This window comes from Strix uralensis, chromosome 16 (assembly GCF_047716275.1).
Source record: "Strix uralensis isolate ZFMK-TIS-50842 chromosome 16, bStrUra1, whole genome shotgun sequence".
In the NCBI taxonomy this organism is placed as follows: domain Eukaryota; kingdom Metazoa; phylum Chordata; class Aves; order Strigiformes; family Strigidae; genus Strix; species Strix uralensis.
In genome coordinates this window covers 14,149,731-14,164,917 of record NC_133987.1, presented here as the reverse complement: position 1 = coordinate 14,164,917, position 15,187 = coordinate 14,149,731, and the positions used below count along the sequence as shown (strand labels likewise).

At 39.0% G+C, this 15,187-nt stretch overlaps 1 protein-coding gene across 2 annotated transcripts in view; it reads right to left on the bottom strand.

Annotated features, from left to right (window-relative positions):
• Positions 1 to 15,187, bottom strand: part of MYH11 (myosin heavy chain 11) — a 63,268-nt gene that overhangs the window by 11,130 nt on the left and 36,951 nt on the right. For both annotated transcript variants that reach the window (XM_074885797.1, XM_074885798.1), the window contains 22 exons: positions 14,331 to 14,474; positions 11,554 to 11,649; positions 11,051 to 11,169; positions 10,741 to 10,893; positions 10,102 to 10,275; positions 9,739 to 9,912; positions 9,143 to 9,257; positions 8,043 to 8,236; positions 7,752 to 7,873; positions 7,567 to 7,636; positions 7,265 to 7,425; positions 6,305 to 6,413; positions 5,267 to 5,398; positions 4,769 to 4,975; positions 4,236 to 4,373; positions 3,452 to 3,575; positions 2,832 to 3,003; positions 2,061 to 2,273; positions 1,775 to 1,919; positions 1,480 to 1,686; positions 289 to 393; positions 40 to 192 (listed from right to left, as the gene is read on the bottom strand). In XM_074885797.1, the coding sequence (XP_074741898.1) occupies positions 40 to 192; positions 289 to 393; positions 1,480 to 1,686; positions 1,775 to 1,919; positions 2,061 to 2,273; positions 2,832 to 3,003; positions 3,452 to 3,575; positions 4,236 to 4,373; positions 4,769 to 4,975; positions 5,267 to 5,398; positions 6,305 to 6,413; positions 7,265 to 7,425; positions 7,567 to 7,636; positions 7,752 to 7,873; positions 8,043 to 8,236; positions 9,143 to 9,257; positions 9,739 to 9,912; positions 10,102 to 10,275; positions 10,741 to 10,893; positions 11,051 to 11,169; positions 11,554 to 11,649; positions 14,331 to 14,474 (3,227 nt within the window). The remainder of the gene's footprint in view (positions 1 to 39; positions 193 to 288; positions 394 to 1,479; positions 1,687 to 1,774; positions 1,920 to 2,060; positions 2,274 to 2,831; positions 3,004 to 3,451; positions 3,576 to 4,235; positions 4,374 to 4,768; positions 4,976 to 5,266; positions 5,399 to 6,304; positions 6,414 to 7,264; positions 7,426 to 7,566; positions 7,637 to 7,751; positions 7,874 to 8,042; positions 8,237 to 9,142; positions 9,258 to 9,738; positions 9,913 to 10,101; positions 10,276 to 10,740; positions 10,894 to 11,050; positions 11,170 to 11,553; positions 11,650 to 14,330; positions 14,475 to 15,187) is intronic.

Genomic DNA, 15,187 nt, shown 5'->3' with positions numbered 1-15,187 from the left:
TCAGTGATGGAGCTAGTGATTTAACTATGGCACTGATACCTGTATTGTCAGTGTTGAAATATGTCTCTCCAGATTTTGTTTTGCTTCTATTTCTTCATCCAACTGCTCTTGCAAGCTGTTCTTCTCGTCCTCCAGCTGACGAAGCTTGGTAGATACATTTAGCTTCTGCCGTGTTTCTTCCTGAAGTAGCTCCTACAGTCACCACATCAATCAGCAATACAGTCATTAGTCTTTTTAGAGTGCATTTAATAAATATTGTAGGTGAGCTGTTACTGGATGCAAGTTTACCTGTGTATCTTGTAGCTGAGATCCTAAGGTTGCAACATCTTTGGTCAATTTGATTGTCTTGCTTTCTGCTTCATTAAGCAAACCAGTAACGTTTTCAACCTCAACCTGTGAGAGACCACAGTGATTAAACTCAGTTATTTTGCACAACTTCAAAACCTTCCTCTAAAATTTAGTTTGCTCTAGATTGAACTCTTAACTTTGAACAGGATCTGAATCTGTTTGTAAGTTTCTGGGTCACCTCAAGTACCAACAGTGTTTCTATTGTAACTAGAATTCACAATTTTGCCATAACTTTTCTGGACAGTATGTGAGATTTAAGCCATGTGGAACTAAATCCTACACACAAATTCTGCAGTGTCTGCACATGTCATCTTTATGACCTGTGTATTAAGACCCTCAAGGTCTAACGCCATTTTTGTTTAGTTTACCTTCGTATTTTATTACTATCTACCTTCATATTTTATTACTATCTATCAAAAAATAGTCATATTCATAAGGCAATAGTAGTATGTTTCTTTCAATGAATTGCAAAGGGGAATGGGGATTTTTGTGGATTTTCCTTCCTCTTCCCAAGTTTGACAGAAGTTGATGCATTTTGATATTTTCTTATTTATCCACTAATTTAAAATAATAAAATCTTACTGCTGCTATGAATAAAGTTGTAACAATAAACTTTATCGGTATTGCTGGACATTGAACATCTACCAAAGAATCATTTGAAATGATCTTTAGTTATTTCTTATTAGATGCTAAATCACAGATAAGTGAGCATTCTTCTTTCATTGTCATTTTTTTCTGAGCACATCTTATGTGTTTAATAGACGTCTAATCCATTTCTAGAAGCCACATCCCTATCAGTGTTCCCCACCACCCAAAAATGAATGAACAGAAAAACTCTGTAAAACATGCAGCACAGTCACTGAACCAGTGGTGGCATTACAGACTGCAGTGTGTACAGAGGGATGGTGAGATTAAAAGCTCTCACTTCCATGGGACACAGTGGTTGTAATTGTTTAATTGTGTGGTAATTCAGGTAGGAGTTCAAGGTAGGATCCCTACAGATGACAAAAAAAATAGCATTTTGGCTGAAGTCGCCAGGGCTGGGATTCCTCCAGATATACCCTCACAGAACAGTATAAACTGGTCTTCTCAAGCCCAAGGTGTCACAGCAGAAGGTCAGCTCCTTCCTACCTGTAGCTTATGAACTTTTTCATTGAGTTCTGTCCGAATACGTTCTCCATCAGTGTATTTGGACTGTAACTCTTGCAGCTGTACTTCCAGCTTTTTCTTTTTGTGTTCCACATCTTGTTTAGCCTGATTCAGGCTTCTGACTTCATTAGCCAGATCAGCGTTGTCTTTCTCCAGAGTCTGTTTGGTCTTATCCAAGTTTGCTTTTGCCTACAAGCATGAGGTGAAGAAAGATGATCTATAAAAGGAAGCCATGTTATCTAGTGGATAGTTTTCAATAAGATGGATTTCTGTTTACCCGTTTAAATTGTTCCAACTGCTCTGTTAGCTCTTCCACAGCTTGAGTGTGCTTTTGTCTCATCTCCTGGACCTGGGCTTCATGAGTTCGAGTCTCCTCCTCCAGAGCTCTCTTCAGCACTGTGACCTCCTGTTCACGCTTTGCTCTGGAAGGTAACACACGTAAGTGGAGCAGCAGCAAAGTGTGTTCCAGTCACTGGGAAAATAGCACTAGTGCACAGTTACTAGACAGTATTGTACTGAGCTTGGTGACATTTATTTTTGGCCCATGTGCTGCATCTCCATACCTGAGCTCTTGCTGGGTGGCTGTGGTATCCAAAGTATCCTCAAGTTCTGTCTTAAGAGCTTCCAGCTCTTCACCTAGGTCTCTCTTCTGTTTTTCTGCTTTGTTTCTTGCAGCTCTCTCAGACTCCAAGTCTTCCTGGAGATCAGAGATGTGAGATTCCAATTCACGGATCTTCTTGAGGGCATTGTTCTTCTGACTAGTTTCATCTTCAAGCCTGAAAAAAGAATATTTAATTTTGTATATTAAAAACCAAAAATAATTTCATTTTGAAATTGGTATAAAGGTTTACAGGTTCTGTGCAAGAAAGTACCAAAGAAAGAGAGGGGATTGATGCGAAAAGGATTTGGCAGCTGTACTTTATCAGGACACAATGCCTGGAGATGCTCATCAGCCAGTTCAGCAAAAGTTTTGGTCAGTGTTGTCCCTTTTAAATTCATGCAGAAAATCCACTGAGACTCTGGAATGGATCTTAATGGATCTTAAGTAATTTCTGCCTTTTGCCTATGAAGTATGATGTTACACCTCATTCTTTAGTTGATGGCACTGAGAAGAGGCGTTTTCATTGATATCTGGAAGTAAGCTTATGTGTCTATGCGCAAACAATAGTATAACTATTTTTTGCTAAAGGAAATTTGGAAAATGGGGAAAGCATGCAGGAAGGATGTAACTGACAGATGAGATTCATGGCTGCAGCATCCCAGTGTCTGGGAAGGGAAGAGACATATGTTCCAGCCTGGGTTTTCAACCTGTATGCAGATTCAGGAGTGAATACCTGGCTAGAGCAGCCTGCAGCTCTTCCTCCTTCTTGGCTAGTTGTGCTTTCAGTTCAGCAATTTGTGCCTGGAGCTCTGCTATTTGTTCATGTAGATCACCTGACTCCCCTTCCAACTTCCTCTTAATTTTCTCCAGCTCTTGTCTGCTCTTCTCTTCTTTCTTCAGTCGCACTGAAAAAGTAAGGATTTTGGTCATGGGAGTGTGTTAGTGTAAGGAATCCTTAATCCAATCTTGAACTTAGGCAAAAAAAGATTCTGTCCTCCAGTGAGGCCATACATGTAACTACTGCATTTCTGAAGCAACATGCAATACCTTACTGTCATCACTTATTTCTAGCCACCCCAAAGAATAATTTATCTTTCTTCAGAAGAAGCATTAATATTTTCTCAGTTTTCTCTCCTCTACTCTTTTGTATGGTGGGAGAAAAAAAAAAAAAGGTATCTGTGGTTTATGCACCCTGGGGTTTTAGTGATTCTCATGCAGAAAATGGCTTCAACATAAGAAATTTGGAAAACGCCCCACAAATTTTTTAGAAGTTTTCTCCAGATTCTGTTTATATTTTTTTTTGTTGTGGGCCAAGGCAGAAGAATGGATATAAACCACTTTTGTTCATGTTACCTTCAAGTTCTGAAATCATAGATTCATGTTTGTTTTTCAGCTTTGTAAGATTTTTGGCTTTTTCTTCTTCTTCTGCAAGATTTGTTGTTAGATCACTTATTCTTTCCTCAAGGAGTTTTCTTTCCTTAAGAAAAATAAAATACTTCTGTTAACAAAAGTGTCTGTCATTGGTGATAGTGAAGCAACTCTTTACCAACTAAAAATGTCCAAGATACTGTCTTTTTATGTTGTATTTATTGAGTTTGGAATGATACATTTCAATTTGTGAATTACAGAGGAGCTGAGGAGTGGTGTCTATGAATTCCATATTCTCTAATCTGCTGCTATTAGAATCTTGTACTCACTCTAATGGCTGGTAAGTAGAGGGCCCAGTTCAGAGGAGCATCCCCTTTCAAGAAGTACTGGAATACATGCTTACTTCCAGTTTTAATCATGAAGTCTGGTTTAAATTAGTTGAAAACTAATAGAATTATTGATGCTGCTTGGGGCCAAGAAGACATGTCTTCCACTGATTGTGCTTGACTGCTGTGGGTATTTTGCTTGAAGATACTGTTACTACAACAGACCTCAAAACCAGTAGTTTTACACAATTTTGAATTGTTTAAATGAACATGGAAAAATTATCAGAAATTTGTTCAATAGAGGCTGGACAGATGGTCTGGTGGATCTGTACACCCGTGAGACTATATAGTCAAGAGTATTCCTGTTATTCTACTGGAAGAGAAGGTTTTCTCTCACCTTGCACTATCTTCACAAGGTAAGAAAACGAACCCACAGTGCTTACCTTGGTTAGCTTGTTGTTCTGATCTTCCATTATGAGAATATCGTCTTCCATTTTCTTTATCTTTCCGTCTGCTGTTACTTTTTCAAGTTGCAGTTTCTGCCTTGCAGCTTCTTCTTCTTCCAGCTGTTCCTCAAGGTCCTTTGAGGGGGGGAAAAGAAACCCACAAAACATCAATTCTGGAAATAAAATAACACTTAGATTATAGGAATGCTTAATGTTTGTCACTGTATGTGGGGTACATTGCAGACTTTGTTGTTTTTATTAAGAATTAGATAATATGTAATGCTTGGTGATTTAGAAGGAAAGATTTGTTAAAATAATTTTTTAGAGAAAAGATTATTTAAAATTGGGAGGGGGAAGAAGAGAATCTGGAGGAAAGAGCATTAATTGATCTTACTTCAGTGGCGCAGACACATTCTACAGAGGGCTGCATAGCAGCCAAGCACTTTCATAGGATTTGAGGTTTGCCAGTCTCTATTTTTGTCCTGTGAGATACAAGTTATTGTCTCCATCTGTCACTTATATTTCCTTACCAGCATTTGTTGTTGCATCTTTTTCTTTTCTGCTTGCAACTGCTGGCTGCGCTCCTCCTCTTCCTCAATTCTGGCTTCCATCTCATGCAGAATCTCTTCCAGCTCTTGTTTCTTAGCAGCTAAACGGACTCTCATCTCTTCAGCTTCAGCATACAGTTCAGTTTCTGCCTGAAGCTGTTCCTGAAGGAGGTTCTTCTCTTCACAAAGCTACACAAGTAAAACAGATAGGAAGTGAAGACTTGGATTGCAAATTGCCCTACAGTGTCTTTTGATTAGATAGTCCTAGTGTACAGTCAGGCAGCTCTACCGCAGGTTCTTGTGTGGGCATTGGGCCTCTACTGAAGTAACTGGGAGTTTGTCTGTACTGAACTTTTGTTCCGGACCATTGTTGTGAATACGATCATGATTACAAAGAAAAAAGACGCCTTTTTTATAATAGCTTCTAGAAATGGTGAAAGAATAGCTAGCGTTTCCCAGAGGCTCAGAGCTGCAAATCACCTGTGTGTGTTTCAGTTCCAGCTCCTTCAATTCACTCTCTGCTTTTTGTTGTCTTTCCTTAGTTTTCTGTAGTTCTTCATCCTTGGCCTGCATTTCTTCCTCTTGGCGGGTGACTTGCAGCAGTGGTTTCACCTGAAAATAAAAAGATTTTTAAAGAATGTTTCCTGTCAGTGTTTATGTTACTGAGCATGGTACTTAAAGGTGCCCAGCTGACTGGCACTAATGGTAGCACTGTCTGTTGTTGCTCAGGTAGTGGACCAATACTGTCCACCCAAGCTTGATGTAAGCATCTTTAAATCAGCAAGCTTCAGCAGTGTTGTTCTTTGCCATTTCTGTGTTTAATTCTTGGAGCCTTGTAAGCACCTCTACCTCCAATAGTGTCACTTTTTGAATGGCTGCAAGCCTCTTTTCATCTGCTGATAATGTACAAAAGCTACATCTTCTGCATAGAAAGGCAATATGCACTTGCAGGTGTGTGTTACTGACTATGGTTGCACAGAAGGTTGCTATCAATGCAAGTAGGAATAGTTTTCTGAATCCAAACTGAAAGCCATTCTTAAAAAAAAAAAACTCAAACCAAAAAAAATCCAAACCAAAAAAACCAGGCCTCTTCAATAGGAAAATAGACTTAATTTGCTTAAGTACCTAGCCGGAAGATGTTTAGTGTCCCAGTTAGGGAGCTACTCAGGCCCACATAGATACAAAACTCAGTTTTACTCTGTCTTATTATTCACCCCTATGAAATTATTTTAGTTTTGGCAATTAAAAAAAGTCCCCAAACATGTAAAATCTTTTAGGAATCTCTGCTTAACTAGTTTGTTCCCTTCTCAAGCTAGAACTAACTTTAATGTTAATAGCATTATATAACTATCCAAAGTATCTCTAACCGAAAATTTTGTGATGCTTACGAGGCCCTTGCCATCAGCTGCAATGGACTTTGAAACTAGAAGCATGCCTGACATGGTCTGCCTCAGTTATCTTGTGCATTTAATTTCTTTTGGAAAGCTGAGGAGAGATTCACTGATAGCAGTCACGCACTTTAGTGAACAGTCGCCACCATTGCCAGTTCCTCAGCTTCAGGTAAGCAGCACAATTTCTTTGGATAACCTTCATTGCAGTCAGCTGTTGCTGTCTCTTGGCAAAGGCTCTGTGATTAAAAACAAAGCAAATTGGTTCAGTCTCAGAATACAAGGTGTCTGCAAGATATGCACATTAAGCAAAGAAACTGGCATGAGAGTCTGCTGGTTAGCCACATGGTTTGAGAAGTCTGGCACAAATTATCACTTAAAGAGTGCCTGTGCTTTCTTGAGGAAAGGTAATAGCTCTGTTTAGCTTTTTCTTATTTCATTTAGTTCTCTGTTTTTTGGCTGTTTACGCAAACCACAGGTAGGCATGAACAACAAAGTATAGATCTAATTCTGGATGTGAACATCTTCCCAGAGTACACAGGCACTCTGAACTTGCATTGATCATCATTCTTGAAACCTATTGTATTTAAATTTCTTTGCTCAGCAACTTGAAAGCCTTGGTAGTGTGTGAAAAAAGGGCATTATTAATAGTTGTGTGATGCACATAACTGAGATCATGCTAGATGATCAGTGCTTCATGCCCAAGCTGTGTAAGAAATTAATTTATGTTTTATAAATGCCAGTGGTGCTGCTACTTGTAATAGTGCATAAGACTCCAGTTGTAGGCTAGAATGCTCCTCCTACTTGTTCAAACACATGTTTAAATGGTGGGTCATTGCCTCAGAGAGCTTACTGTACAGAGGGTGTAAGTAGCCTCACAATGTAATTGCTTCCTTGTAATTATACTAATAAGCCTCTTCTGGGCGGGGAAGTGAATCCTTCATTGGACACAAGTTGAGTTCTAACGCAATACAAATAATAAATAATAATAAAAAGTCTTAATATCTTCAGTTTGTTGTACAGAGAACTAAAGGCTACCATAGACATGCTGCTGGAGAAGACATTGTTTTTGTTAGTACTTAAGTCTTACTTTCTTGCTAGGTAGCCTCGGCACTGAGCCTGGAAGGTGATGATGACATCTGTGATCTTCAGGTCTCTCTCTTCTTCTAGGTGAGCCAGAACACCAGTTCTGAAGAAGATTTTACTCTGTCCAATTCTGTACAAGTTGGGATCAAGTTCTAATGCTTTGATCTGGAGGAAAACAGGGATATTTAACTCCAGTGCTGAGGTTTAGGGTATTAAAAATTACCTCTCATTTCTGTTCACTCTCAACAGCTTTTACATAAGAAGTATAGACCTGATTATCAATAGAATCAGAAATGCTTTCCTCACCATCAGTATGCAAGCCTGCTTCCCATCCATGAATCCTTTAGGAATAGCATTTGCAGCAAGAATTTCATATCTGCCAAAAAACACTGACGTTAGGGAGGCTGAAACACATCAGATTATTTTGTACAGACAAACATGTATTACACCGCTATTAAACCCAGAGTTAGGATTGAGTGAGGGGTTCCTACCGCTGACGGAACTCCTGGAAGACAATCCTGTTGGGGAATCCCTGCCGGCAGATACGAATACCTTCCAAGACACCATTGCAGCGCAACTGCTCCAGCACTAAATGGGCATCAAGTTTGCCAGCCTGAAAAGGGAACAGAAAATATGTTTAACACAGTAGAAATTCACCAAAATGTTATCAGCTGCATATCTATGTTTGAAGACATCATTCAGCTCTGAGATGAGCTGGTACAGTGAGCAGCTCAACATGAATAATGTGCCAGGAGTCTGAAAACTGAGAATTTGAAGTTTACCCTTTTTTCATGATTTGGAATGATACAGCGGACGAAGTTGGGATTGGTATTCCTTAAGGTGGTCATCAGTTTGGTCAGCTGCTCCTTATAGAGTTGTCCAACAGTACGGAACATGCCTTTCTTGGTTTTTGAAGCACTAGGGAGTGAGCTTTCAGTCATCTTGGCCATCTGGTCCAGCCCAACTATACGATCCACTGAAATAGAGAAGAAAGCGTGAATGGAACTGCTTATAAACATTACACCTGCCGCTGGCATTGTTAAACTGCAACTTCCCAAAGAGGACCAATATATTTTTGAGGCAGTAGAAGTATACTAATGTAAGTACTACAAGAGCCTTCTGGGTAAATAGTCTACTTCTGTCAAACAAGAAAATGAGGATCTTTTGTTAACTAGTGACAGAACAGGGCAACTGAACACAGAATATATTTTATTTTGTGTTTGCTCTAAAGAGGACAGTCCTTCTGCAAAATATCCAAGTGGTAGGTTGGTGTCAGAACCAGGAATAACATTTCTTGACTACCATCAGTTACCCAGTGGTTCTCGAGTTAATAATCTCCCTCAGTTATTTGATAATTCGGAGCTATCTTGCTAGTGTTTGCATGCACATTTATGTCCATGTATTAAATATTTATACTGTGGTATATGTGTTACAGATCCATATAAACTTTTTAAAAGCAAAGTGGTTTATATGCATACAGACATTCTGATTGAGTGAGGTTGAGATTATACAGCACTGAAGAGAACTGTGCAGGACTTCTGGGAGAGGAGTGTGTAAGGTAAGTCATTCATAAAACCCAACAATAACCTGTATTAAATGAGGTCTACACTATCACATATGCAGCAACATTATAACAGTGTAATGAATAATTTTTATTCTGTTGCTGAATAATATTAAGTAAGGAAATTTTTTGATAGTGCTATCTAGTGATACTTCCCATAAATACATCTTTATAACACATTATTCTTGTTTCTTAGTTTAGTCTCTTCTATGCTTATCACTTTCACACTTCTGTCCTGCCAGCAAGGGATGACTGACAAAAAGTTCTGGTAGAAGTTTCTCCCTCTAAACCACATTACTGATTTAGAGTCACAATTCATACCATCTTTCCAAAGATCTGCTACAAATTTGTCTGAAGACTGGTTCAGCAGAGAAGTCACATTGTCATTTAGCGGATCCATGTTCTTTGTTAGCCAGGCAGTTGCATTGTAGGTAACCTGTAGGAAACAGTGCTATGTCAAAAATCTGTTCTTGATAAACAAACCTGGAGCATCCAAGAACACAGGGCACTGTATTAACACAAAATTATATAAATAATAATAATAATAATGTGAAAAGCTTTCTATGGTTGAATGATGAGTTGAGTATTTATTCTTACATGTACTAGCACATGCAAAGCTTTTTGCAGACATATCCATGGCAGGGCACCTGCCTTGCCTTTAGAAAATCTGCTTGCTAGAAGGGAATCTGAATTACTTGAATTTTCAATAACCCCGGTGCTGATTATTTTTGTTTTCATGTGAGTTTAGCATGGCCATGAATGTTTTGCAAATCTTAATTTATTAAAGCACTTAATGTATACATTATATAATTAAAGCCATCCCTTATCAATCTGGGTACTGGACTGTTTGGTTTTTTACCATTTGAGCATCAAAGAATCAAAGTTCTCTAAGTCAAAATAGCTTAATTGTCCAGTACCTTTCCTGCGTAGTGCATTATACAGAACTCAGTTTTATCCTTGAGTTGCTTGGGCTTCTGGAATTTGGGATGGTTGCCTTGTTCTTGACATAGCTTCTCCACAAAGGATGTGTCAGTAGCTTTGGGGAACCAGCACTCTTCATCCAGCAGAGCCAGGACACCTGGAGGGTTGGTCTGCAATGTAAGCAATATTAGATCAGTATTATCACAGGCTGAAACAAAGAAAGAGCATCACCTTATGTTACAAATCCTCCCAGGCAACAGAGGATCTGAAATACCTTAAATGGTTCTCTTATTGTACTGATACATAACTGACCCTGATGCAATCTATGTAGTATCCCACCTATAGAGATATAATCTTACTGGTCTTTCAATCAGCTCAATGCAAGGTTGCAGGTCAAGGCCGAAGTCAATGAAATTCCATTCAATGCCCTCTCGCTGGTATTCCTCTTGCTCCAATATAAACATTGTGTGGTTGAAAAGCTGCTGAAGCTTCTCGTTAGTGTAATTGATGCACAGCTGCTCAAAGGAATTGATCTGTGAAGAGGAAAGAAGTGGATGTTGGAAAGAGACCTTCAAGAGGGAGCTTAAATGACAAGATGAAATTTGCTATCTTCTATTTCTTTTTACATATTAAAATAATACAAATACAAAGATCCATAGTTTTCTAATATAAGGTCTTGAAAAATTACAGTAAGTTCTCAAGTGGTAAATTTTTGTACTGGGACCTGTTCAATAAACCATAAAAAGCAGATCCTGGTTCTAAACACTGAGCCTGCAAAAGCCCAGCAGGAGCATGCTGCCAGCCCCAGACCTTCCTGCCCAAGGGAAAGGCAAGCAGCCAGGTGTAGTAGGCCTGTGGGTTCTGCTGGCCACAAGCTGCTAGCCAGCTTGAAAGAACCAAATTGTTTTTGTGGCTCTGAACTTAAATTTTTGTCATCTTATATCCAAACCACTGCATGATAATAAGAGTTTAGCCAGCTTGTGTCCCACAGTACATACCTCAAAAATCTCAAATCCAGCAATATCAAGGATCCCCAAGAAGGAAGCGCCTTGTCTTTTTGTTTTATCAAGAGCTTTGTTTACGCGAGCTAGAATCCAACGGAAAAGACGTTCAAATTGTGCTTTGGCCAAAGCCTCTATGGCAAAGTCCGCCTGAAAGAAAGAAGAGAAAATTGTAAGTGAAAGAACAACCCAATTAGCTGCCTATTTCTGTAGAGATGAGACAAAAACCTGACATTTCCCTTTAGGCAAGATGTAAGTAAAAAAGGAGAATAGTTTCAGGAGAGCTGAAGAGACTGCGAGTAGATACCTGCTCTTTGGTCTGAGCTTTCTGAACAACATCTCGTCCTACTTTGATCCTTGGGGTTAGAATAGATCTTGTGAAATCTGTCACATTAATCCCCATCAGGTGACACACTTTTTGTGCAGCTAGAATAAAAGAGCGAGATTTTCTTTCAGATTGAATTTTCTCTTAGCGGGTCAGTAAGTGTGAATACAAGCAGCTGAGCAAGTATGTGAAGTTATTTATCTTACTTAAAAGCTCCTCTATTGTACATACAAGAGATGCCACTTGCCATAAAATTATTATTCATGATCCAAGCAGCAAATTCACTGTTCATCAGTTTCTGCATTCAAGATTACTAGAAAGGCAACTATAATTGAGCTGATTTTAAGCATGGTATATCTTTTAAAGTCTGTGAATCACATATGTAATAACAGTTAAATAAAAAATACTAATAAAGAGTGCTTACTCAGCTGCTATTTTATTAATTTTTTAATGTTAATTAGATTTTTTTAAGTGGTAAATCATACCAGTATTGTCTGGCATAGAAGCTTGATCAGTGTTTCTCTCCTTCTTGAAGACAATATTACCCAGTTGTAGGACAGATGAAACAACCCTCAGTATAGCTGTAAGAGAAATAGATAATATAAATGAGGAACAGAATGGACACATTTTGAAAGCTCCATTCTCTGCAATAATGAAGATTCATTCTATTGCCTATGTAGTCTGTACCTCTATGGAAAGAGCTAGGTTTGCTATAAAAGACTGTGCCATTAACTGCAGGAGTTTGAGAGCTGATTGAGCAGCGTCTCAACAATCTGTACAGTGGAGTAAACAGGCCAGTCAGGGAACACCAGCACCTCCAAGCTAAGTTGTGACAGCTCCCCAGGCAGACCCCCAGGACTCAAGAATTCATCTCCCACTCACAGTAGCTTGTAGCATCTTCCCTGCTCAGTCACTTGGCAGTCTGTATCTCTGTCTTTAAAATATGAATTACCAGTAGCTTCAAAAATGTGTGGTACTTCTGGAGCTCCAGTTATGCAGGAACATGTGGATATTTAGTTGGGCAGCTAAAATCAAATGTATACAAGTCTTTGAAGGAATAGTGTCAAAGTACAGAAAAGTAATTGATTAATGTTTGATTACTAAAATATATGTAAATGTGATGTCACCTAACTTCAGGTAGTAAAATCTACTGATATGTTACAGATGAGATTGTATGAACCTAGAATTCTATTTGTTTCTTTGGCAAACTTACACAGGAGAAGAATACTGTCCTAATGGGCTTATATTTTGAACATGTAATCAAAGGGGTTCAGACAGTAACATAACTCCTATTGTTCTAATGGAGAATACTGCTGTCAACACCAATACACATGCCCTGGTAGGAGAACGAACCAGTCTTCATCAGTGATATCATCTGAATTTACCAAGGCTGGGATTTGCACTGCTGTCCTGTAAGGCAAGACATTTTTTCTCAGCACCCTTCAGTCACTGATGCAGGGGTGGGATGTGACAGAGCTCTGCTGCTGGCTGCCACAGCTGGTCCAAGGCTCAAGTGATGGGGCGCTGGTTTTGCCACCAGGTGTCACTTGGGGCATGGCAATTTGCATCCACGGGCGATCACACGGGCATGCACCCGCTGAAGTCCTGCATGCTCCCAGGAACAGAGAGAGGTAAAAGCTATGCAGACAGATGACTCTGGCAGGCCCACATTTTCAAGATAGTTTAGTTGTTGGTTCATGCTCTTTGTTTTTATTTCTCTTTTCTCTGAATCGGTGAATACAAATATGAGCTATTTGAGCCTGTTCCATTTCTTTCAAAATTAAATCAGAATATTTTGCAACTTTTTCATTCTGGTTGTTGGAAAGTTCTGAAAAAAATGGCTTTAAATGGTCATTACTGTTGTTAGAGCTGTCTTGAATTCAGTAGTCGGTTTTGGGTATGTATGGAATTCTTCTAGTGAGAAATCTTCCCTTTCATAAACACAAATTATCCTTCGAAACATCATGTGTTACAGTACTTTTGCATGCTGAGAACTGCACCAATGTTGTGGAATTCAAATGGGTCAGGAGTGCATATCATGTTCCTCCTATAAGCAGGTCTCCAGAATTTATTAGACTTATAAGAAAAAGCCTTGCAATTCTTCATTCAGATGCACAGCAAAATATTGTGATAATTATTTTATTTGATCTATGTTTAAATTACTGCATAGAGGTGCCCTGTGCATCATCAGTTGTTCTGTTCACCACAGAGATGATTTCTTTTTGATGATATATAGTCTATTTTCCAATATAGGTGGTGATTCTTCAATATTTCTTTCACTGTTTTTCCAGCAAGTGCTGCCAGTTAAACCTTTGAAGGAGGTGGTTTGCAAAGTTTTCATTATTGGATTCAGCTGCTCCCCCTGGTACCACTGCAGCAATGGGAAAAGGTAAACCACTGTAGTAATTTTTTTAATAGAACTTTTCTAACAACCTAAAAGCAGTAGATCATAACTAGATCTCCTTGCAAGGCAAGAACAGTCACCCTAATACTCACAAGGCTTCCTGAAGCATCACCCTGTTTAATACAAACGTGGCAATGATTCCAAGGAGGCTGGTAGCGTTCTGTGTCGTGGATCTATGACAGCAGTTTCAGTGTCTTCACTGCCAGTCTATTCTTGGCCCCTGCTATCCTCCCCCCAGATTCCTGCTGCTGGTTTATGTTGTCTTCAGGCACTGTACTGCCACCAGTTCAGTTGCTTGTTGTTACTGGCTCTGACCATGCTGCTTGTGTTACATGACCTTGATCCTGTGTTTAGATTGTGCCTTGATCTTGTGTCTCTCCTGATCACACAGAACTGAGTTCCCATATTATTCTTAATGGGAGATAGAAACAAAGCTGTTCTTGAGAAGTTTTGCCTTAATGGAGAACCTTCATTCTCTTTCCATGAGACATCTATGTCTTAATTCATCTAATACCTCCTGAGAAGGAGGGAAATCTATGGGCACTAATTCACAGTGCACTTCCTAGAAACAGTAGCTAGGTAATGGTTGGTAACAGTTTTACACAGAGGAAATATGAGGCAAAGAGGTTAAATAACATGGGTACATCTAGAATTCTCCAGTTGGTGGTTCATGCACTTCTCCAGAGAAACACGGACATAAAATTGAAATAATTTTCTTATATGAATGTAGAATCTTACTTCATATGCATATTTTGCATTTGGTTGTTCTGGGCAGAATTAACCTCTGTGCGTTTGCATCTCTATGTAGTGTCACTTGCAGATGTATACCTTGAATACAATCTTGCTAACAAGTCTCACCTATCTGTTCCTCTTCAGTAAAGCCCATAATTGTCATGGCTTCCAAGGTCTCCTGGAACATCTCATCATCTTGTTGAGCAGGAATAGGCACGTGGCCATTAGATAGAAATGTATAATTGCCGAATCCTTCCAGCAACAGATCATCTAAAAAGCAAAGAAGAAAAGCTTTACTTAAGTGCATCAACTCAATGCTCTTTGTTCATGAGTTCTACCAATGAACAACAAGACAAAAACCAGTGTTTTCACCAAAGGAAGACTCTTCTTGTATGAGGAGTTTGGAGTCTCTGCTCCTCAGTGGAATTTTGCACCCTACAGACTCAGATCTGAGCCATTCTTCCCAAAAGTCTTTCACTTAATGCCATGTGTAGCCTACTCAGAATTATACCTCTCCCTGTGGGGATTCATATCAGGTAATAAAAAGAATGGAACCAGGTGACAACCATAGTGGGCCAGACCAAAAGACTCTTTAGCCCTATACTGAGGCCAACAATAGATTCATAGGTAAGGAGCATAAAAACCAGAAAATACAGAGTTATCCATTGTTTTATACATTATTTGGCAAGCAGTGATTTAGGGACAGATATCATATTTGAATCATAATGTTCCAATACATGTCTAATCCTTCTTTTGAATCCACTGACACTTTTTACCTTCCCAACATTCTGAAGCTATGGGTTTCACAGTGTAATAATGTGCTGTGGGAAAGACATTCTCTTAATTTATTTTAAAATCACAAGCCAATATTTTTATTGGGAACCCCAATTTTTTTTTGTGTAAAAAATAATTAATAACTCTTCCCTATTCATCTTCTTGGTATGAGATCTGAATGGGTTTACATCTCCAGTAAACTGAAACAT